The sequence below is a fragment of the Toxorhynchites rutilus genome, chromosome 3 (genome assembly GCF_029784135.1).
Source record: "Toxorhynchites rutilus septentrionalis strain SRP chromosome 3, ASM2978413v1, whole genome shotgun sequence".
Lineage (NCBI taxonomy): Eukaryota > Metazoa > Arthropoda > Insecta > Diptera > Culicidae > Toxorhynchites > Toxorhynchites rutilus.
In genome coordinates, this window is record NC_073746.1 from 252712393 (window position 1) to 252729518 (window position 17126).

A 17126-nucleotide genomic window follows, 5' to 3' on the forward strand; every position below is an offset into this window, starting at 1 on the left:
TTAGCTCTGTCGAAGCTATCCGTTCAGTGAGGCCGGAAAAGCACTCGCCGTACTTCCTTGAGAAAATACGAGAAACTTTGAGTGCTTTAACCAGACGCTGTTATGTCATTACCTTTGTCTGGGTCCCCTCACATTGCTCAATTCCGGGTAATGAGAGGGCTGACTCATTGGCAAAGGTAGGTGCAATTGAAGGCGATATTTATCAGCGTCAAATCGCCTTCAATGAATTTTATTCTTTAGTCCGTAAAAATACCATCGTTAACTGGCAACGTAAGTGGAACGAAGATGAATTGGGTCGGTGGCTTCACTCGATTATCCCTAAGGTTAGCCTCAAACCATGGTTCAAAAGTCTGGACTTGAGTCGGGACTTTATTCGCACCTTCTCTCGACTCATGTCCAATCACTGTTCGTTAGACGCGCTACTCTTTCGTTTTAATCTTGCCGATGGCAATATCTGTGCTTGTGGCCAAGGTTACCACGACATCGAACACGTTGTTTGGTCGTGCGAGGAGTATCTTGTTGCCAGATCGAATTTAGAAAACTCTCTTCGGGCTAGAGGAAGGCAGCCCAATGTGCCGGTGAGAGATGTGTTGGCTCGGTTAGACCTTGATTACATGTCCCAAATATATGTCTTCCTAAAAGCTATCGATCTTCGTGTCTGATTGTCCTTATATCCTTATATTCTCCTTTTCCTTTTCCTTCGCGAGAAATCAAATCCCTTCTTACTAACAATAGAATAAGGTGAAATGTAAATACATGTTAGATATAAGATAGGCTTAAGAATTGAGTATGATGAATGTGAGTGCGAATGTGAGTGTGAACATTTTCAACATATCCTTATATCCCTTCCTTTTCCTGAAAAAAATGTCACCCTTCTAAACTCGAGCAAACCGCGAGTAATCGGTTCTCTACTTCATTAACACTAGAATTAATGAAAAATGATTATGTATACTTGTAACAATACAGATAGGAGTTTGGCTCCTTTAAACTTATGTAACTGAGCCTGTAAAAATAAACGATTTAATGAAAAAAATACATTCTATGCAGTAGGATCAGTCATTCCTGGTTTCCGAGCCATATAAAAGCCACTTTTTTTAAATTTAATTATTTTATTCTTTCGTATGTGCTCAGACATTGCTGTTATGAAATGAAACTTGTCAATGTTAAAGCATTTCATTGACATTTCAATATGATGTAATATGTTCTTTATTAGGAGCTAATATGATTTACTGTTTCATGATTTTCTTCAGCATGCAACACGATTTACTGCAGTACTGAATCGATTTAAATTATACGCTTATACGACACACAAACTGCATCAGCGTAATATACGCATATGATGCGGATTAAATATATTTTATGACAATGTACATCATAAAACTGATGTTTATTATACCGAATTGCGACTTAATTTGCTAATGATATACAAAATCGAGTTTTTACATTTTATGCGATTTCAAATATACACGATACATACTTTGATTGATATTATATGCGATTATGATTTATTCTGAGACTTAGCACGTGCAAAATTATACGATTTAATGTTTGCAGGGCCACTGCACAAACAAGTGCAGAGCGAGAAGTGATACAAGAGAAATTACGTCATCATTCGGTCACCATTTGCGGAGAGGAGCGAATGGGAAAAGAGCTAAAACGAGAGCGTTTTTGTTTCTCACTGGAGCGGTGTTGCTAGTAAAACTATGCGGTCTCATGAATATATATATATATATATATATATATATATATATATATATATATATATATATATATATATATATATATATATATATATATATATATATATATATATATATATATATATATATATATATATATATATATATATATATATATATATATATATATCAAGGGATAGCAGCGTTAAATAGTTAATAGTCGATCAGGATCTGCTACATTAGTTGAATATGAATCATTCGCTTTGCGTAGTCCATATGATCCTGCTGTTTCATGATGCATGGAGAGGTTCGATATGCATATGTTAGAGACAAAGAAGAAAATGAACTTTCTGCACCGAAAGCGTACATGACGGTTTTTCTTGCGTGCTAGTCTAACATGAAGTGCGAACCGATACAATGTTGTCTCGTTCTCTTTTGTGTCGTGATTTGTAGCACGTAACAACAAAAGAATGTCGCTGGGGGAAATGTCGCTGTCTCTTTCACGATTCAAGCAAATAATTCCCCTTCTGCTTTCTTCCGTTCTGTTTGCATATACCGCTCCCCTAACCAAGTTAGTGACGAAACGGCCTCACCTAGTACCATAGACCCGTCTTGATGGGACCAAGGCGCCTATCTTAAGGTGAGGCCGTTTCCTTCCAGAGGTTAGTATATTTTACTCGATAACATTAGTAAACTTGAATGTTGTCATATCAGAAGACTGGTAAAAAACCGCGTATTGATCATTTTTATTGTTTCCATAAGCCAATACGGAGGTATAATAAGGATATAATTCTAATACGTGCATTTTCGTCGGGAAAATGTAGCCGATATTGGGCTTACGAATCATGGTTCTTCTTGACATGTGACATGTTTATTAGTACGGTAGAAAATGACTATAGATTGGTAGCATTTACTAAAAAATTCGTTTTATGTACTCTCTCAGTGTAGAAACAAGAAGTAACAAACACACATACAAGTAAAAAAAACTTGATAGTTTTTGCTTCCGAACGGCAGCTATGACTCATATTCTAAAGATGGAGCGGATACAATACCGTTGCTTGTGTATTGCTTTGGGTTGCCTGCAATCGACTCATACAATGAGTCTTGAGGTTCTGGGTGGAGTACTTCCTCTGCCTCTTCGATTTATAGAATTATCATACAAATACCTCATTCGATGTATAGCGCCACATACACGCACAATACTATTGTACCAATTTATTGACATTATTATTGAAGGTTGTCCACAGACGTACAATATTATGGCGTCACAGTTATATTTGTGCAATGAGATTGAATCATTTGGGGATGATATTGAAGTCGCTCCTGAATATTGTGCAAGGCTGGCTACTGGCATTCAATATTTGATATCCCATAATGCCGGAAGTGAACGATAAGTCTCAATAAACTCGATAAAAAAATCCCCGCCGGCGTTTTTGATGACCATCGCGACTTACGCGTCCTCGAAAAACAGTCTGTGAAATTTTTTAGGATAACACTCACTTTACATCCGAGACGATTTAAATGTAAACATGAGCTTTGACATTAACTGACACCATATTGCACAACGCCACACATAGATCAAGCAATTTTGTAAGCGTTGCACAATAAATATTTAAATTTTCTGAACGAACGAAGATGAAGAACGAAAAAAAACGCCTCCCTGGTTCCGAGGTATGTTATGTGAAAAATCCTCAGCTTTCCAGAAAAAGTATAAAAAACTATAGCGCCTTTGGTCCCGAGACTATGAAAACAATAAAAAACGAATACAATCAATAATAACGAGAGCAGAATTCAAATTTTCTGCAGATATAGTATTTTTTCGAAAAAGACCATTGATTGGCTTTTATTTGATATGTCGATCATCTGAATCGGTCTAGTAGTTCAAAAGTTATAAATTTTTTAAAAAAGTAATTTTTGGTAAAAATGCGAAAAAATTGTTTTTTTGGACCACCCTAAAATGGAGATGGTCACCCTAACAAAAAAAAAACAAAAAAATACGGGTCTCATAATTTGCGATAAAGAACAAAACTACCACTTTACACGAAAATCTGAGAACCACTATATCGGTTTGGCATGGAATGGCTGTATAGACAAATAGGTGAGTAAGGATCAGAGTTACGAGTTTTGAGTGAACAAATTGCAAAAAAAAACCAAAAAAATTTTAACAAATTTTAACATCGTGGCCTGCTAATCTGATAGAGTTATTTGCTTCACAAATACGGATATAGCCACCAGATATCGACACTGTACACTTTTGTCATCGGGGGTTGAAATATGATGGCATGAATTAAACCGCTGGAACCGCTTAAAGGAACTTTCTCACTGGAAGAAAAAAAGGTTATGTTACATACCTCTGGGATTCAATACAAGTTTGAAAATTGGTCTATTACAATTAAATATATCTCTCATTTCTGTTTGCTGTATCACTCAGGGATAAATTGTTTATTATGCTTCTGATATCGATAAGTAGATTTCGAAATTGGCATTATTATTTTAATTGCTCCTACTTGAATGCGATAATCGAATATGTTGTGATCAGAAAGAATTATTTCGGCGTTTTTTTTCTATGTAATTTGTTTTTAATTTTAAAGAAAAGGTATATCTTACATGGAGCTTTGTTCTCAGTTTTTCATTCCTCGAAGAAAATTGTCGGTTAATTTGCTTTTGAAACAAGGAGAAATGTTCAGCGTCCTCGTAAATACGTTATTTGCATGCGAATCCATCGCTTCATTCTCCTTCACGGATTACCTTAGATTTAAACATATACTCAATTAACATTAAAATTATAACAATTTTTTTCACGGCCATGGCATGGAAATCCCTTTCACCAAAACGAAATAAAAACATTGACCCTCAACGAAAACAAAAATACGATAATGCTTTACCCAAGTGTTGACTATTTTTATCAAGCTTTCGCGGTGAAAAATTCTAAAATTAAGAACATGTTATCACGAAAACGACAAAAAGCGAAAACGACGGAACGTCTTCTTTACTCATTTCTCGCTATCACTGGCATTAGTTCCATTGGCGGTTGCTGACGAGAGTTGTCCATTGACACCATCGAAGACCACTCCAGCTTTGGAGGCTTTATTCTTCATGTACTTCGATTTCAGTTTCTTCCTGCTGAATGACATCATTCCACGATCATTCTGACCACTTTCCGTGGCACTAGATGTAGCTAAACTTGTTTTATGGTGACCCTTCTTTCCTTCATGGTGAGAGCGCTCTTTTGGTGATCGAGGTTCAACAGCGCCGTCACTCTCGTCACCGTCATCCTCATCCACTGTGTGACTACTGCTGATGGTGTTTTGGTGAAGCAGTGGCATAATCTCATCGATGGACTTTGATGTGCTCCCAACGGATTCGTTGTTGATAGTAGTTGAGGAAGGATCAATCAATCCATCAGCAGATTTCGAAAAAACTGTCGCGAAATTTGGGCTACCCAGGCTGTTGTTCAACGCCTTTGCCGTGGCACTTGTTTGCGTGAACGAACCGGCCCGCGGTATGGTGTTGGTGTTGGTGCTGGTATCGAAATTAGCAGTTTGGTATTTACCTGTAATACGAGAGAATATTACTGATTACGTATAACAGTATCTGAATATAAAAATGTACAAATAGTTTGTTCAAAAGCGAATGTATTCCTTTTTCAATCTATCTACATCAGGGAAATAAAGCCAAACTACACCCAAAGTTAATTTTTAGCACATGTTCTGGCATCCCGATTTATTACATCAAATGAGCTGAAAGATAAGATAAAATGTTCTACTCCCCAATACATGTATATCATTTGTATAATATAAATGCTAGAGCCAATATACACGGCCCAGACAGAGAAAGATATATTTTCGTTCATGTTCTTCTTTATCGTCTTAGAAAATACCTTCCAACTTCATTTTATGATTAGGCGTAATATTATCACGCTCCTTTATAATAGCGCTTTCAGCTATATGGATAGCGGTGTAGTGTGAAGTAACTTTGCATTCCAGCCAACCTTGGTTCGATCCCCATTGACGTCGTATGGACTTTTTTTTTGCACAATCCCAAATGAAAAGAGAAAAGAAAACAGAAAGAGATGTCTGCTCGCATACATACAAACCATTTTTAAGCTTTTAAAATGGCTCATTATTTGCGCATTTGACTCTCATGCACAGGAAATTTTCTGTCAAAGATGACATGTTTTCTGCCAACGCTAGTTTGGGTGTAGTCTTTAGGGGCTTGAAGGCGACCGACTATAACGAGGATATAACTCAAATCATTGGTGTTGAATAACTCAGAAACGAATTCTGCCATTAAAGCCACTTAGCAATCTGTGGGAAGACAAACCATCAAAAGAACCGGAATGTTCAAGACAATGACAGCTAATCAACATTCAACGTTCTGAAAGAGTCCTGTAAACTTTATTTTAGGTAAGAATATTACAAGATCAGGATACGCTTACTGTTAGGAACATGGTTAGGAACATCCCTAACAATCGTTACCAACTCAAACACCGCTGAGCCCACTGGTGGCACAAGGTTGGTTTAGAGCTGAGATAAGATCAGATATCTGCCTTCTTAGAGTCCCCGCACACTGCTGACTTTTTTCAGCCGATAGTTTGGTCGGGTTGGGTTGCTAGTGCGCACACCGAGCCAACCAAACAGTCGGGTTGGTCAAGGGTGCGCACACTATCCAATTTCGACCGAATATTCTCGAAAGACTGTATTTAATTTGTGTTTGACAACGGAGAAGGAAAATCAAAAATAGATTCCGAGAGCATTGGGTGCATCCCATTCTCAGTGATTTGTACGGCACGTATGTCGAATGCCTAAATTGAGAGCGAATTGGTGAATTATTAATTTATTTGGGCTCGCGTGCCAGTCGCAAAACTGCTTTCAACTAGGATTGTATTTGCGCTAATCTTGATCATAATGAAGCAGTGCTACTCTTTTCTAGGTTATTATATAGATTAACATATAGAGTTTATTTCGTTTATTTAGTCACCAAGAAAGTAAATGTCGCTCTGGAATTATGTATGTGATTTGGTTTCGCTTGCCAGTAGCAAAACTTTCTCCACTAAGGATGACAGCTGCGCTTATCTGGAGCATGTATTGTTCTGCGAGCACAAGAATGAAACATCAAACGATTATCGTCAAATGATTCTACAATAAAAAAAAACATTTCAGGGCAACCAAACTGGTAGAAAGGTTATTTCAAAATTTTCGTAGTATTATAAAATAATATCTGCAGTTATAAACAAGCGACTTTAATTGAACCACAGCGTAGTTCTATGTCAACAATGCGGTCGTGTATTGAACACAATCTCCTATAATTTTTTCTCTCCAGTATTGTTATCCACTACACCTACACACAAAAAGATAGAAGCAGTTAAGTACATCTCAAAACTTGAAGCTTTAAAATGATGTATATCCCATTTTCATGTGTTGGTTTTTCACAAAGTTACAGCGTTTTTAAAATCACTTAAAATTTTCGACTTCGCGCTACGTTCCCATAATTTTTGTCGAGTGTAGAATCAATGACATAGTATTGCATACTAGGAATAAGATTTAGAGGCGTAGTTTTATTTAAAAATTATTATTGAAATATTATTTGAATTCTATTAACACTTTTTCCATGTGACACCGACTATTACTATAATAGGTACACTTATTACGAAACTCTAGGAACACTATTACCATAATGGGTATATGGAAGTGGCATTTTCAAATATGTTTTTTCATACAATTTAGTCAATTATCGAAATAGCAGTGAGAATCTTCAAAAACAGAGTTCAAACTGCTAGAAAAAGTATACTTTTGTATACTTTTGAACTAAAATTGAGTATTTATTCGCCAATTTCTGCAAGTTGGTGACAAATGTCCTCCATAATTGGTACACTTACCCTATGTTTTATCCATACAGAAATCATTAAATTATCCATCTAAAAGATCGGGTACACCAAATAATGTGAAAGCCACGACCATAAAAAGAACATGAGCCGACCATTCACTGTCAAATTCCGGGAAGGCCTTTGGATTTACTATGGAAAAATCCGCACCGCGGATCATCCGCTCGCGGATAATCGGGGACTTTTATGTATGACTAGCTGACCCGACAAACTTCGTCCCGCCCAAAATTTGTTTTTTGTTTTCAATAGCCATAAAAAAAATCAATACCTTCAAACATTCACGTTTTCTTACTAAGCGCAAGTTCATGAGTCCAATCGCAGAACTGTTCATTGATTGATTTTCTAATCGACCCCGTTGAATTTACCTTTTACTAAAAAAATCCTAGACTTCTACCAAAACTCATCATTATAATATCAGATTATGTTCAGACACAATTCTCGTTCAATATTTTTCAAACACTTGCAAATAACATGTTTCTCCATTACATGGAATAAAAGTTTGATACAGAAAATATGATAGAAAAAAGACAGACCCCTCCCCTCTTCTCCCCTTAGAGAGGGGGTGGAGTGTCCATTCACCATAGAAACGTTTCGTGCCCCCTAAAATCTTCAAATGCCAAATTTGGCTCCATTTGCTTGATTAGATTTCGTGTTATGAAGAAATTTGTTTTTCATTTGTATGGCAGCCACACCCCCCCCATGAGAAGGGGGAGGAGTATCTAACCACCATAGAAACATTTATTGCACCCTAAAACCTCCATATGCCTAATTCGGTTCTATTTGTTTGATTAATTCTCGAGTAATGTAGAAATTTGTGTTTGATTTGTATGACAGAACATATAGATGTAGACTGTGAAAACTTTCGTGCAATCACCGTCCGTCGTCTATTGCCACTGACAAACAGATACGTGGGAGGTTATCAGGCCGGCTTCATCGAATCTACTACTGACCAGATTTCCACCATGCGGCAGATCCTCCAGGGGGGTCTCCGTAGCCACATTGGTTGCGCGTTCGCTCAGTAAGCGATCGATCGTGAGTTCAAAACTCAGAGCCCTCATTGACCAACTTTGTGTTGTTACAGAATAACTACGTCCACGCAACAATCATCAGCGATGGATATCGATCCACGGTCGAAATAAGATCGATTCAACAAGTGCTCTGCTCACATCGGGCTGCTGTTCTATAAATAACTCAACAGTGATCAATCAACTGTCTCCGCTGTCCGGTCTAACTGGATAATGGAAGAACAGAAGGAAAACTCTTACGCCTAAATGGCTACTATGTAAATGTGTACCATATGCAATGGAATAGAAGGGAATACTCTAACGCCGAGAAATGGCAACTGTGTAATGTGCTAATTACACATGTACATGATTAAAATTCGGCTCTGTTACAGCTAAGATCCTAATGAGCCTAAAATAAACAAAAGGAATAAAAAAAAGATCCTCCAGATCCAGACCCTTCAACATTGCGCTAGAGGGTGTTATGAGACCAGCGGCGCTTAACTTGTGTGGTACGATTCTCAATAGATCCAGTCAATTCATCTGCTTCGCTGATGACGTAGACATTATCGGCAGAACATTTGAGACGGTAGCTGAACATTACACCAGACTTAAGCAAGAGGAGAGAGAGTTGGACTGAGAACCAATGCGTCTAAAACCAAATACTGTATTCGAAATACATGCTGACTTCCGGATCCGAGCACGACAGGACCCGATTAGGTAGTAGTGTAGTGATCAACGACGATGCGTTCGTGATAGTGGACCAATTTGACTTCCTTGGCTCAATGGTAACGTCTAACAATGATACCAGCCGCGGGATCCGGAGACGCATCATCAATGGGAGTACCTACTATGGTCTCCACAAACACTTGAGTTCAAACAGACTTAGCAATCATGCGACATGTTCCCTGTACAAAACCCTCGTAAGAGACCGGTTGTCCTCTACGGGCACAAAACGGAGTCTTTGAACGACGTGTGTTAAGAATCAACTTCGGCGGTGTGCAGGAGGACGGCATATGGAGGCAAAGGATGAATCACGAGCTCACGCCACTCACCGGCGAACCCAGTATTCGGAAAGTGATCAAAGCTGGAAGCAGTGTTTGCCGATTGACCGTTTTACTGAATGACACAAATGACACCGTTACTCATGACACAAAAGAGAAGAAGTCAACTCTGCTTTGGTTCGCACTTCATGATACACGAGCTAGCAAACCAAAACCGTCATGAACGGTTTCGGTGCAGGAAGTATATTCTTCTTTGCCTCTAACTGATTACATGTGGAACCGGGAGAGCGAAGCGAACAGTCGTCGGGTGCGGATGTGTTCCGTAGCTCAGCGTTTGGGGTTTTTTTTCGTTTGGCATATTTTACTCCGTGTTTTAGCTCAAATCGCTATTGGGAATAGTCTATCAATGAAAGATATTGTTTGACTTGAGCGAAGTTCTTAAAACGTGAAATATTGTTTATGTTATAAGATTTTTCGAATTTTTGCAGTCACATGAAAAGTGATCGTTTCTGAAGGTTTTGCGGTTGCAAGTTTTGGTCGTTTCCCGCGTCGTTTTTCAACTCTCTCGTGTATTGTGTGCGTGTATGAGAGACATAACTTTAGCTCATGATCTTTCCAGCAGACATAGAGGGAGGAATCACAACTAGCAGGACGATAACTTCACCATGTTGAGAAACGTCAACATCACAGCTAAGTTATTCTAAGATATTTTAATGTGTTGTTGTTGTTGTTATATTCATGATTCGAAATTTCGACAATCGATCCGAAAACTTTCCGAAATGCATTTCGCATACAGAGAGGGCCTGATTCTCGAATACACTACGAATACACTTCACGGTGGAAACGGTATGAAACGCATTCGCGATGGCAACGGTGCGGTGTCGACATCTGGATGCGAGATTAGTTTCCCACTAAATTTATCATTATAATATCAAATTATCTTCAGATTCAATTTTTGTATGAGATTATTATATCACATGAAGAAAACGAAGTTTTCCACTCACATTGAATACCAGTTTGATACGAAGAAGTTAATTTCCATTAATGATTTTTTATTTGAAAAGTGCTTATCTGCCTGAAAACTCATCATTATCTTCGACACTTCACTAACTCGTAAAACGTAGTTCAATGGCGTGCCGTTTATTTCGTTTCCACCGTGAAGTGTATTCGAGAATCAGGCCCAGAGTCTCTGAGTGTCAGTCTATTTTAAGCTGCGGCTGTGTGAGAATGTGGCCGTATGGGTCGTATAGGGCTCTTGCTACACATACATGCATGTGTTGGGCACACAATCGTTTGTTTACATTCGTAGTTTCTATGCAGCAGAAGCGGATTCATTATCAATCGGCGTTCTTGTAGATGATTTAAATATAGTTGCGGTCTTTCTACTAGCGCGAAATATTTAATAGAACTAACATGAACTTTGGGAAACAGTTAGACAAGCTATTTCATGAACAAGAGGTTTTGTGAGACACATTTTACTTAATTTGCTAACACCTATTCGCGATGTTCATTGAGCGACTTTCCCATTAGATTTGAATCGAAAAATTGACAGGAAAGGATTATCAACATGTTCGGACCTAGATTAAAGTCGCAAAGGCTCGAGCCTACGTTCGAAGGTTTCCTTGTATTTTCTATAAATTTAACTAATTGATGGATTTCTCCGTTTCTGATCAATTTTCTTACAAACATATTTCACTCCTCCGCAGAGCAATCAGGTACCCGGAAATCAAAGTTGGGGGTTTGTTGATCTTTCTGGCTGAATGTATCCTTAATTTCAATATAATCAACCGCTTTTTTGGCGAAGCTAACCACCGATCAAGGATATCTGCACACGAATGTTCATTATAGTCTATTTCTTCACGAGACCTGCATTCCAGGGCAAAAAGCACAAAGCCTTCATGGGAACATATTCACCCAATCTGACTATACAATCGCAATGTGCATATTGCACTGTTCCAGTGCAACTTTTTGAATAATCTATCTGTTTCCATAAACATGAATCATAGCCATAACAGAAATTTCAAATTTTCTCCGTGTATATGGCTTTGACGCTAAAAGAAAATATTTTTATGTAAAGAGACATATATTCGCTTGTTATTAATATAGTGTAGCGCGTAATTTCTATAACTATTTCGCCAAAATAATTATTTAAACCAAGCTCAATCTTGTCGATCCATATAAATCCTGTGAAGCGATCTCTTTTGCCTGCCTAACAGATCACTAATACATATGCACGCTGCAAGCGCCCTATACGGTCGTGGGATTTCAGCTGCATGGAATTGTATTAGTGTGGGTGCATTGCTTTCCCTCGCTTGTTTCGGACTCGTATGCTTCGGCGTAGCAAAGAGATTTTTTTTTTCGCCAGTTGTGCAGACAAGTGTTCGTTTGAGCTCGGATCCACTGTTACCGTAGCCTTGAGTGCTATTATATTGGATTTGACTGTACGGTAACTGGCGAGGGGAGTCAGGCTATTTTGTACACTCGATGCATGTAAGGCGAGAGGACAGTGGTGGCCACACCGGTACAGTTCTGTGTAGCTGTTTACCTCTCGCGATTGCATACGATTCGACTGCATTTTCACACTCATGGTTACCTTCTCAGATTTCCCAAAGATAACTCTTCGTCGTCGCGATAGGAATTTGATAAAGAGTATGCGTGATGAACAATTGAATATACCGAAGGTTCGATTGATTTTAGGGGAGTTTCTTCGGTTTCCTTCTTAGGTTCCCCAAAAATAACTCTCTGTCGTCGTGACTGAAGTTCGACAAAAATACGCGCGAATAATAATATAGTATATAGCCGGTTTAATTATTTTACAGGGTTTCCTTTTCAGGATACCAAAAGATAATCTCTGCGGTGTGTGGTGACACATAAGACTTTCGGAATTTCGTTTCGTCGATTGGCCGATATTTCAGGACGTGGCCGGCGTTGCTATTGACCATTCAAGCTCGAATCACCTAAAATTGCACAACGAGAATGATTTGCTAGTCCCAAGCGTCATTCTGTGTGTTCATTGTGCAATTTGGTTGGTTCAGGTCAATACGGAGAGCAACTACGGATTGTACAGTCTACCCAAGCTGAAGCTCAAGCTCTAACTCATTACATGTCGAACCATTCCATTCATCATGAAGCAGCAGAATCATACGGACTACGCAAAGTGAATGATTCGTTGTAAATCAATGCCGCAGATCCTGACCCATAAGTGTTAACTAGTATGTCGTAAAGGTTCTCAATAAACATTGCCTCAATAAAAATTGACACAGAAAAGAATATCTTGTTAGAGACGAATGAACTCTCAGAGTTTAAAGTCTCTCTAATTCATTACCGATTACCGAATATCTTTTATTTTCATTTTTTAACACATTTTTAAAGTGTATTCAAATCTATTGTTCAATAAGCCCTGTAGTATGAAAAGTTCAAGTTGAAATTATTCGTTCATGCAAACGGGGGTACTTCAATACCCGCATGTATTTTTGCACTCCGGAATGTGTTTTCCCAACATGGACTACAAAAGCCGGTACGAACACAACGCTCATTCAATCTATAATTTTATCAATACAAAAGAGGATTACTAAGCCAACGGTAGTCCTATGTCAACCTTGCGGTTATATCATAGATACGACCCATCCATTTTTTGTTGTTGTAATTTACGTTCGTGTGTGTTTTATTTGTACATTACGTACACGATCGCCCTGAAGCCACGTATGTAATGGCGGGTTTACACTAGGGAGATCTATAGCTATAGATGGATTTATTCACCTGAAAATAGGTGTAAACGGGTGAGAATAAATATGATACACTTAGTCGAGGTATATATAACTTGAATAAATTCATCGAAAATATGAATATATTCATTATAGAAGTTCTCGCTAGTGTAAACGGTTGATGCGATTTCTATAAATCTCATCATATTTCTTCACATGAATATATCACTAGTCTAAACCCACCCTATGACTTACCTTCCGGTCCGAATAGTCCGCTCGATTTCATTCCTGAGCGATGTCGTCTATCCTTCTTGCTTCCTATCTCTAGCGATTCCACTGTCGGTCCCTCGTCAGCGACAACTTGCTGTTGATGCTTGAGGTGTTGCCGTCGCAGATAGGTGATGATTCCATCCGAAGCTTCCGCTTCAGATTTTTTGCTGGACTCCTTTGGTAGCTCTTTCTGTTGGTGCTTCATTTGCTTCCGCTTTTGCTGCACCGCACGAGATGAGTCGTTGTATTCCCCGTTGTTCTCGATATAACTTTCGTTATCATCGAAAGATACACTCTTCTGGGGTTTTGGGGATAGCAAAGTGGACCCACTTGATTGATCATCAATCGTTACATCCAGCACGGAATCTTTCACCGTTGTAGAGGTCGTCTTTGACGTTGAAGTCACTTCAGCTATGTCCATTGGTTCCGTTTCTCGTTCCTGTCAATTGAACATGAGGTACATTACCGACATAACAATGACACGCAATCGCTACCTTCACATTTTTCTGCATTTTCGGTTCTGGTGCTGGAATGGGGTTGCCGCGAAGAATGATTTCCGGGCCACCTCCGTAAATGCCGTAGAAGAAATGCCAAAGTGCTGAATTGATCTGAGCATAGTCCGACCCTTGACGAACATTACGCAATGGAATGCTCGTATCTCCGGGAATTGCGATGGATTTGTTATCAATCGGACCAGGTTCGTCGGTGGTTACTCCCCGTGCAAACAGTTGCCATTGGCGGAACCACCCCATAGAAATCGCATAGATTGTGGTGGGAGTATCATTATTCTGAATTTACGATGAGAAAAAAAAACAACTAATAATTGTATTGAATTTATGTTTTAAAAAGCATTAATTTCACCTGATACTCATCATTACAAGCGGTAAATGCTTCCAGTTCTGCTCGTTGCCTTTTGGTTAACGACTCTGCAGCTTTCTTGCAGATATGACAGGGAAAGATGTGGTTGCAAACAGGGCCACCGCCAAATTTTTTGTACAGGAAATCCCACAACGTTTGCGGAATTGGCACCACCAATTTCGAAAAGTATGGAGCTTTGCTCGGAGGAAATGCTCCATGTGGGCAGAGCAACGTCCAATTATCAATAGGTCCAGGCTCCGCGAATGTATTGAACCTGTAAATAAATGATGATGATGTTGGATTAAAGAGGCTTTAAACTTTTCAGTTCATTCGCCTCTACGTAAATAAATATTCAGCAACTGTTATTTATGACAGGATACCCAACCTTTCACCTTTGCTTACCTATGCAACCAATTACGAGACACATAGAAACGGATATCGGACGCATGCTCTTGTACGCTGATAAGGTCGCTTGCTTGGGCCCGGATGGTGATCATTTTTAAATTGTTCTTACGGTAAAACAACACATAAGCCTCACAATTTTGAACATCCTCCGCGCTGACCTGCGTTACCAACTGATCGTCGAACTCAAACCACTTCCCGGTGGGATCATGTTTAGCAAAACTGGTATAATGTCCTCCGCCTACCGTCCCATGATGACAAATGACCGCGCAAAGATCGTAGGAAGTTACTTCCGATTTGCAATCTTTGTGTAAATAGGGTCGCATATCAAGTCCATGTAGAGGGAAATTCACGGGGCTCGAAATTTTCGAACTGTACGACAAATCATGACGAAAACGTTTCAAATGAACACACAACATTTCCGGTAACTCAAGAACACGGGAATATTTTACACCATTACGAAGTTTATTGCACTTTTCACAGCTGTACATGTTGTCTCCTTTCAGTTCGTCTGCGCTGAAGAACGCCGCCATACAATCATGCAGAGTAACGGCTGGTCCCCAGAACCACGATCGAACCCAACTCCACAATGGCCAATTCCAGAACCACCAAATCCAACTATCGCCCGTCACTGGATAAACCGCATCCGAACACGTTATACCACCGCCTCCGCCACCGCTGCTGACCGGCGACGAGTGAGCATTTCCTGGCATTGATGGATGGTTTTGGTGTAGCACGGCAAGATGATCCTTCCCTGGAATGGGTAACGACAAATCCTGGAATGTTTCTTCGCGAGTCGAAATGCGATCGCAGGTCAAACACTGTACCGATGACAACAGCTTCCCATCGAATATATCACTAATAATTGATCGCTCTGGCAACTTCTCTTTCGCAGTCTTATGCTGCTGAGAATCATTGCTTGCACACGGCTGTTGTTGCATTGATATCATGCTGCCGGTACCGCTCGAATTGCTACGATTACCTCCGATTGGCGACTGCTGCCGGCTGTTGAACGACATGTTTCTTTGGCTTGTGGTGGGACTAGGTGATCTCGACAGCTTCCTGTTGCGTTTGCTGTTCACAGATATTTCATCAGATAAGCTCGACTGTTCCGAAACGCCGCTGTCGCATGTTTCATACTCTGCTTCCGACTGGGAAGGTGATGGAGACGGGCAAGGAGATTGATCATTAGTGTTCATATTGTCCCTCCCTTGCAGCGACAGCAATTCAGGAGGCGGTTGAATTACTTCCTTTAGCTCCTCATGTAATTGATCCATGAAACAACGAAGAAATTCCTGTGTATCGTGCTGCTGATAGCCGCGGAACATTGGATGCACTATGCGTATTCCGTACAAAATTCCGCTTGGTACAACATACCGTCGGTTTTTACACCACATCCCTTTTATCAATTTATGATAATGCTTCGCTAGACCTGGCTTTGATGCCGCTTGATTTCCAAGGAGATCCGTGTCAATTATCGATCCACAGTCCAGGAAATAACCCGTCAACGGGGGACTGTTGCTTAGAGCCTGAATAGCTGCATTCATGTAGCACGTGTTTGCGATATTTTGCAATCCAACCAGTCCATTCCATTTACCATGCCGTTCGAAGTCATCCTCCTCGCAGCTACTTTCACAGGATTCGCCACCACCGGCCCCATACATTAGCAATTTTTCGTTGTTATTCGAGTACCGGCTGGCATCGCTGGAATCGTTACTCACTATCGAGGTTCTTCTCAATTGCTGCTGTTGCTGCTGCTGCAACAGGAACACCTCGAACTCGCACAGGTAGCACCAAATGCGTTGGGACGAAAGGTTCATGTGAATGCAGTGGTTACGATTGGATTGGAAATGAGTTGTACTATGGTCGTTGTACTGTTCCGGACAACCGATGTGTAGACAGTTTTTCTGCAAACATATCCATAAATTGGGTCCGTTGGCCTCGCATTCCGTGCACGGCTCACCCTACAAACAGAAGAATAAAATGAACTAATTACATTTTCGATGACTTTGAACATTGAAGAGAGATTTACAATGCGACGTTTGTCAGCTTGCTAAAACATTTATCCACAAAGAACATAATTCTCGGTTTATCGGAAAGCGAAAGAATCTCTTTTTTGGCCCGATAATGTCATTTTCATAATTTATACACCCGCTCACAGCGCATTGAACCATTTTCGATTTTTCATTTCAGGAACATTTACGCGTAAATCGGAAAACAAAACACAACTGGCGACTGTTTACACTGACGACTCGGATGACGTCATCAAAAAAAATGTTTACTCGCTAAAGAACTAGCCTTGTCTCTGTAAGCCGTGGACCGGC

The 17126-nt window shown here is 39.7% G+C and overlaps 1 protein-coding gene across 1 annotated transcript in view; it reads right to left on the reverse strand.

The window, feature by feature from the left end:
- Positions 1-4017: 4017 nt before the first annotated feature.
- LOC129777461 (ubiquitin carboxyl-terminal hydrolase 20) overlaps positions 4018-17126 on the reverse strand; it is a 35934-nt gene continuing 22825 nt past the window's right edge. The window contains exons 2-6 of the mRNA XM_055783730.1: positions 14803-16766; positions 14404-14674; positions 14037-14330; positions 13528-13981; positions 4018-5232 (exon numbers count right to left, since the gene is read on the reverse strand). Coding sequence (XP_055639705.1) covers positions 4673-5232; positions 13528-13981; positions 14037-14330; positions 14404-14674; positions 14803-16766 — 3543 coding nt within the window. The 3' untranslated portion in view covers positions 4018-4672. The remainder of the gene's footprint in view (positions 5233-13527; positions 13982-14036; positions 14331-14403; positions 14675-14802; positions 16767-17126) is intronic.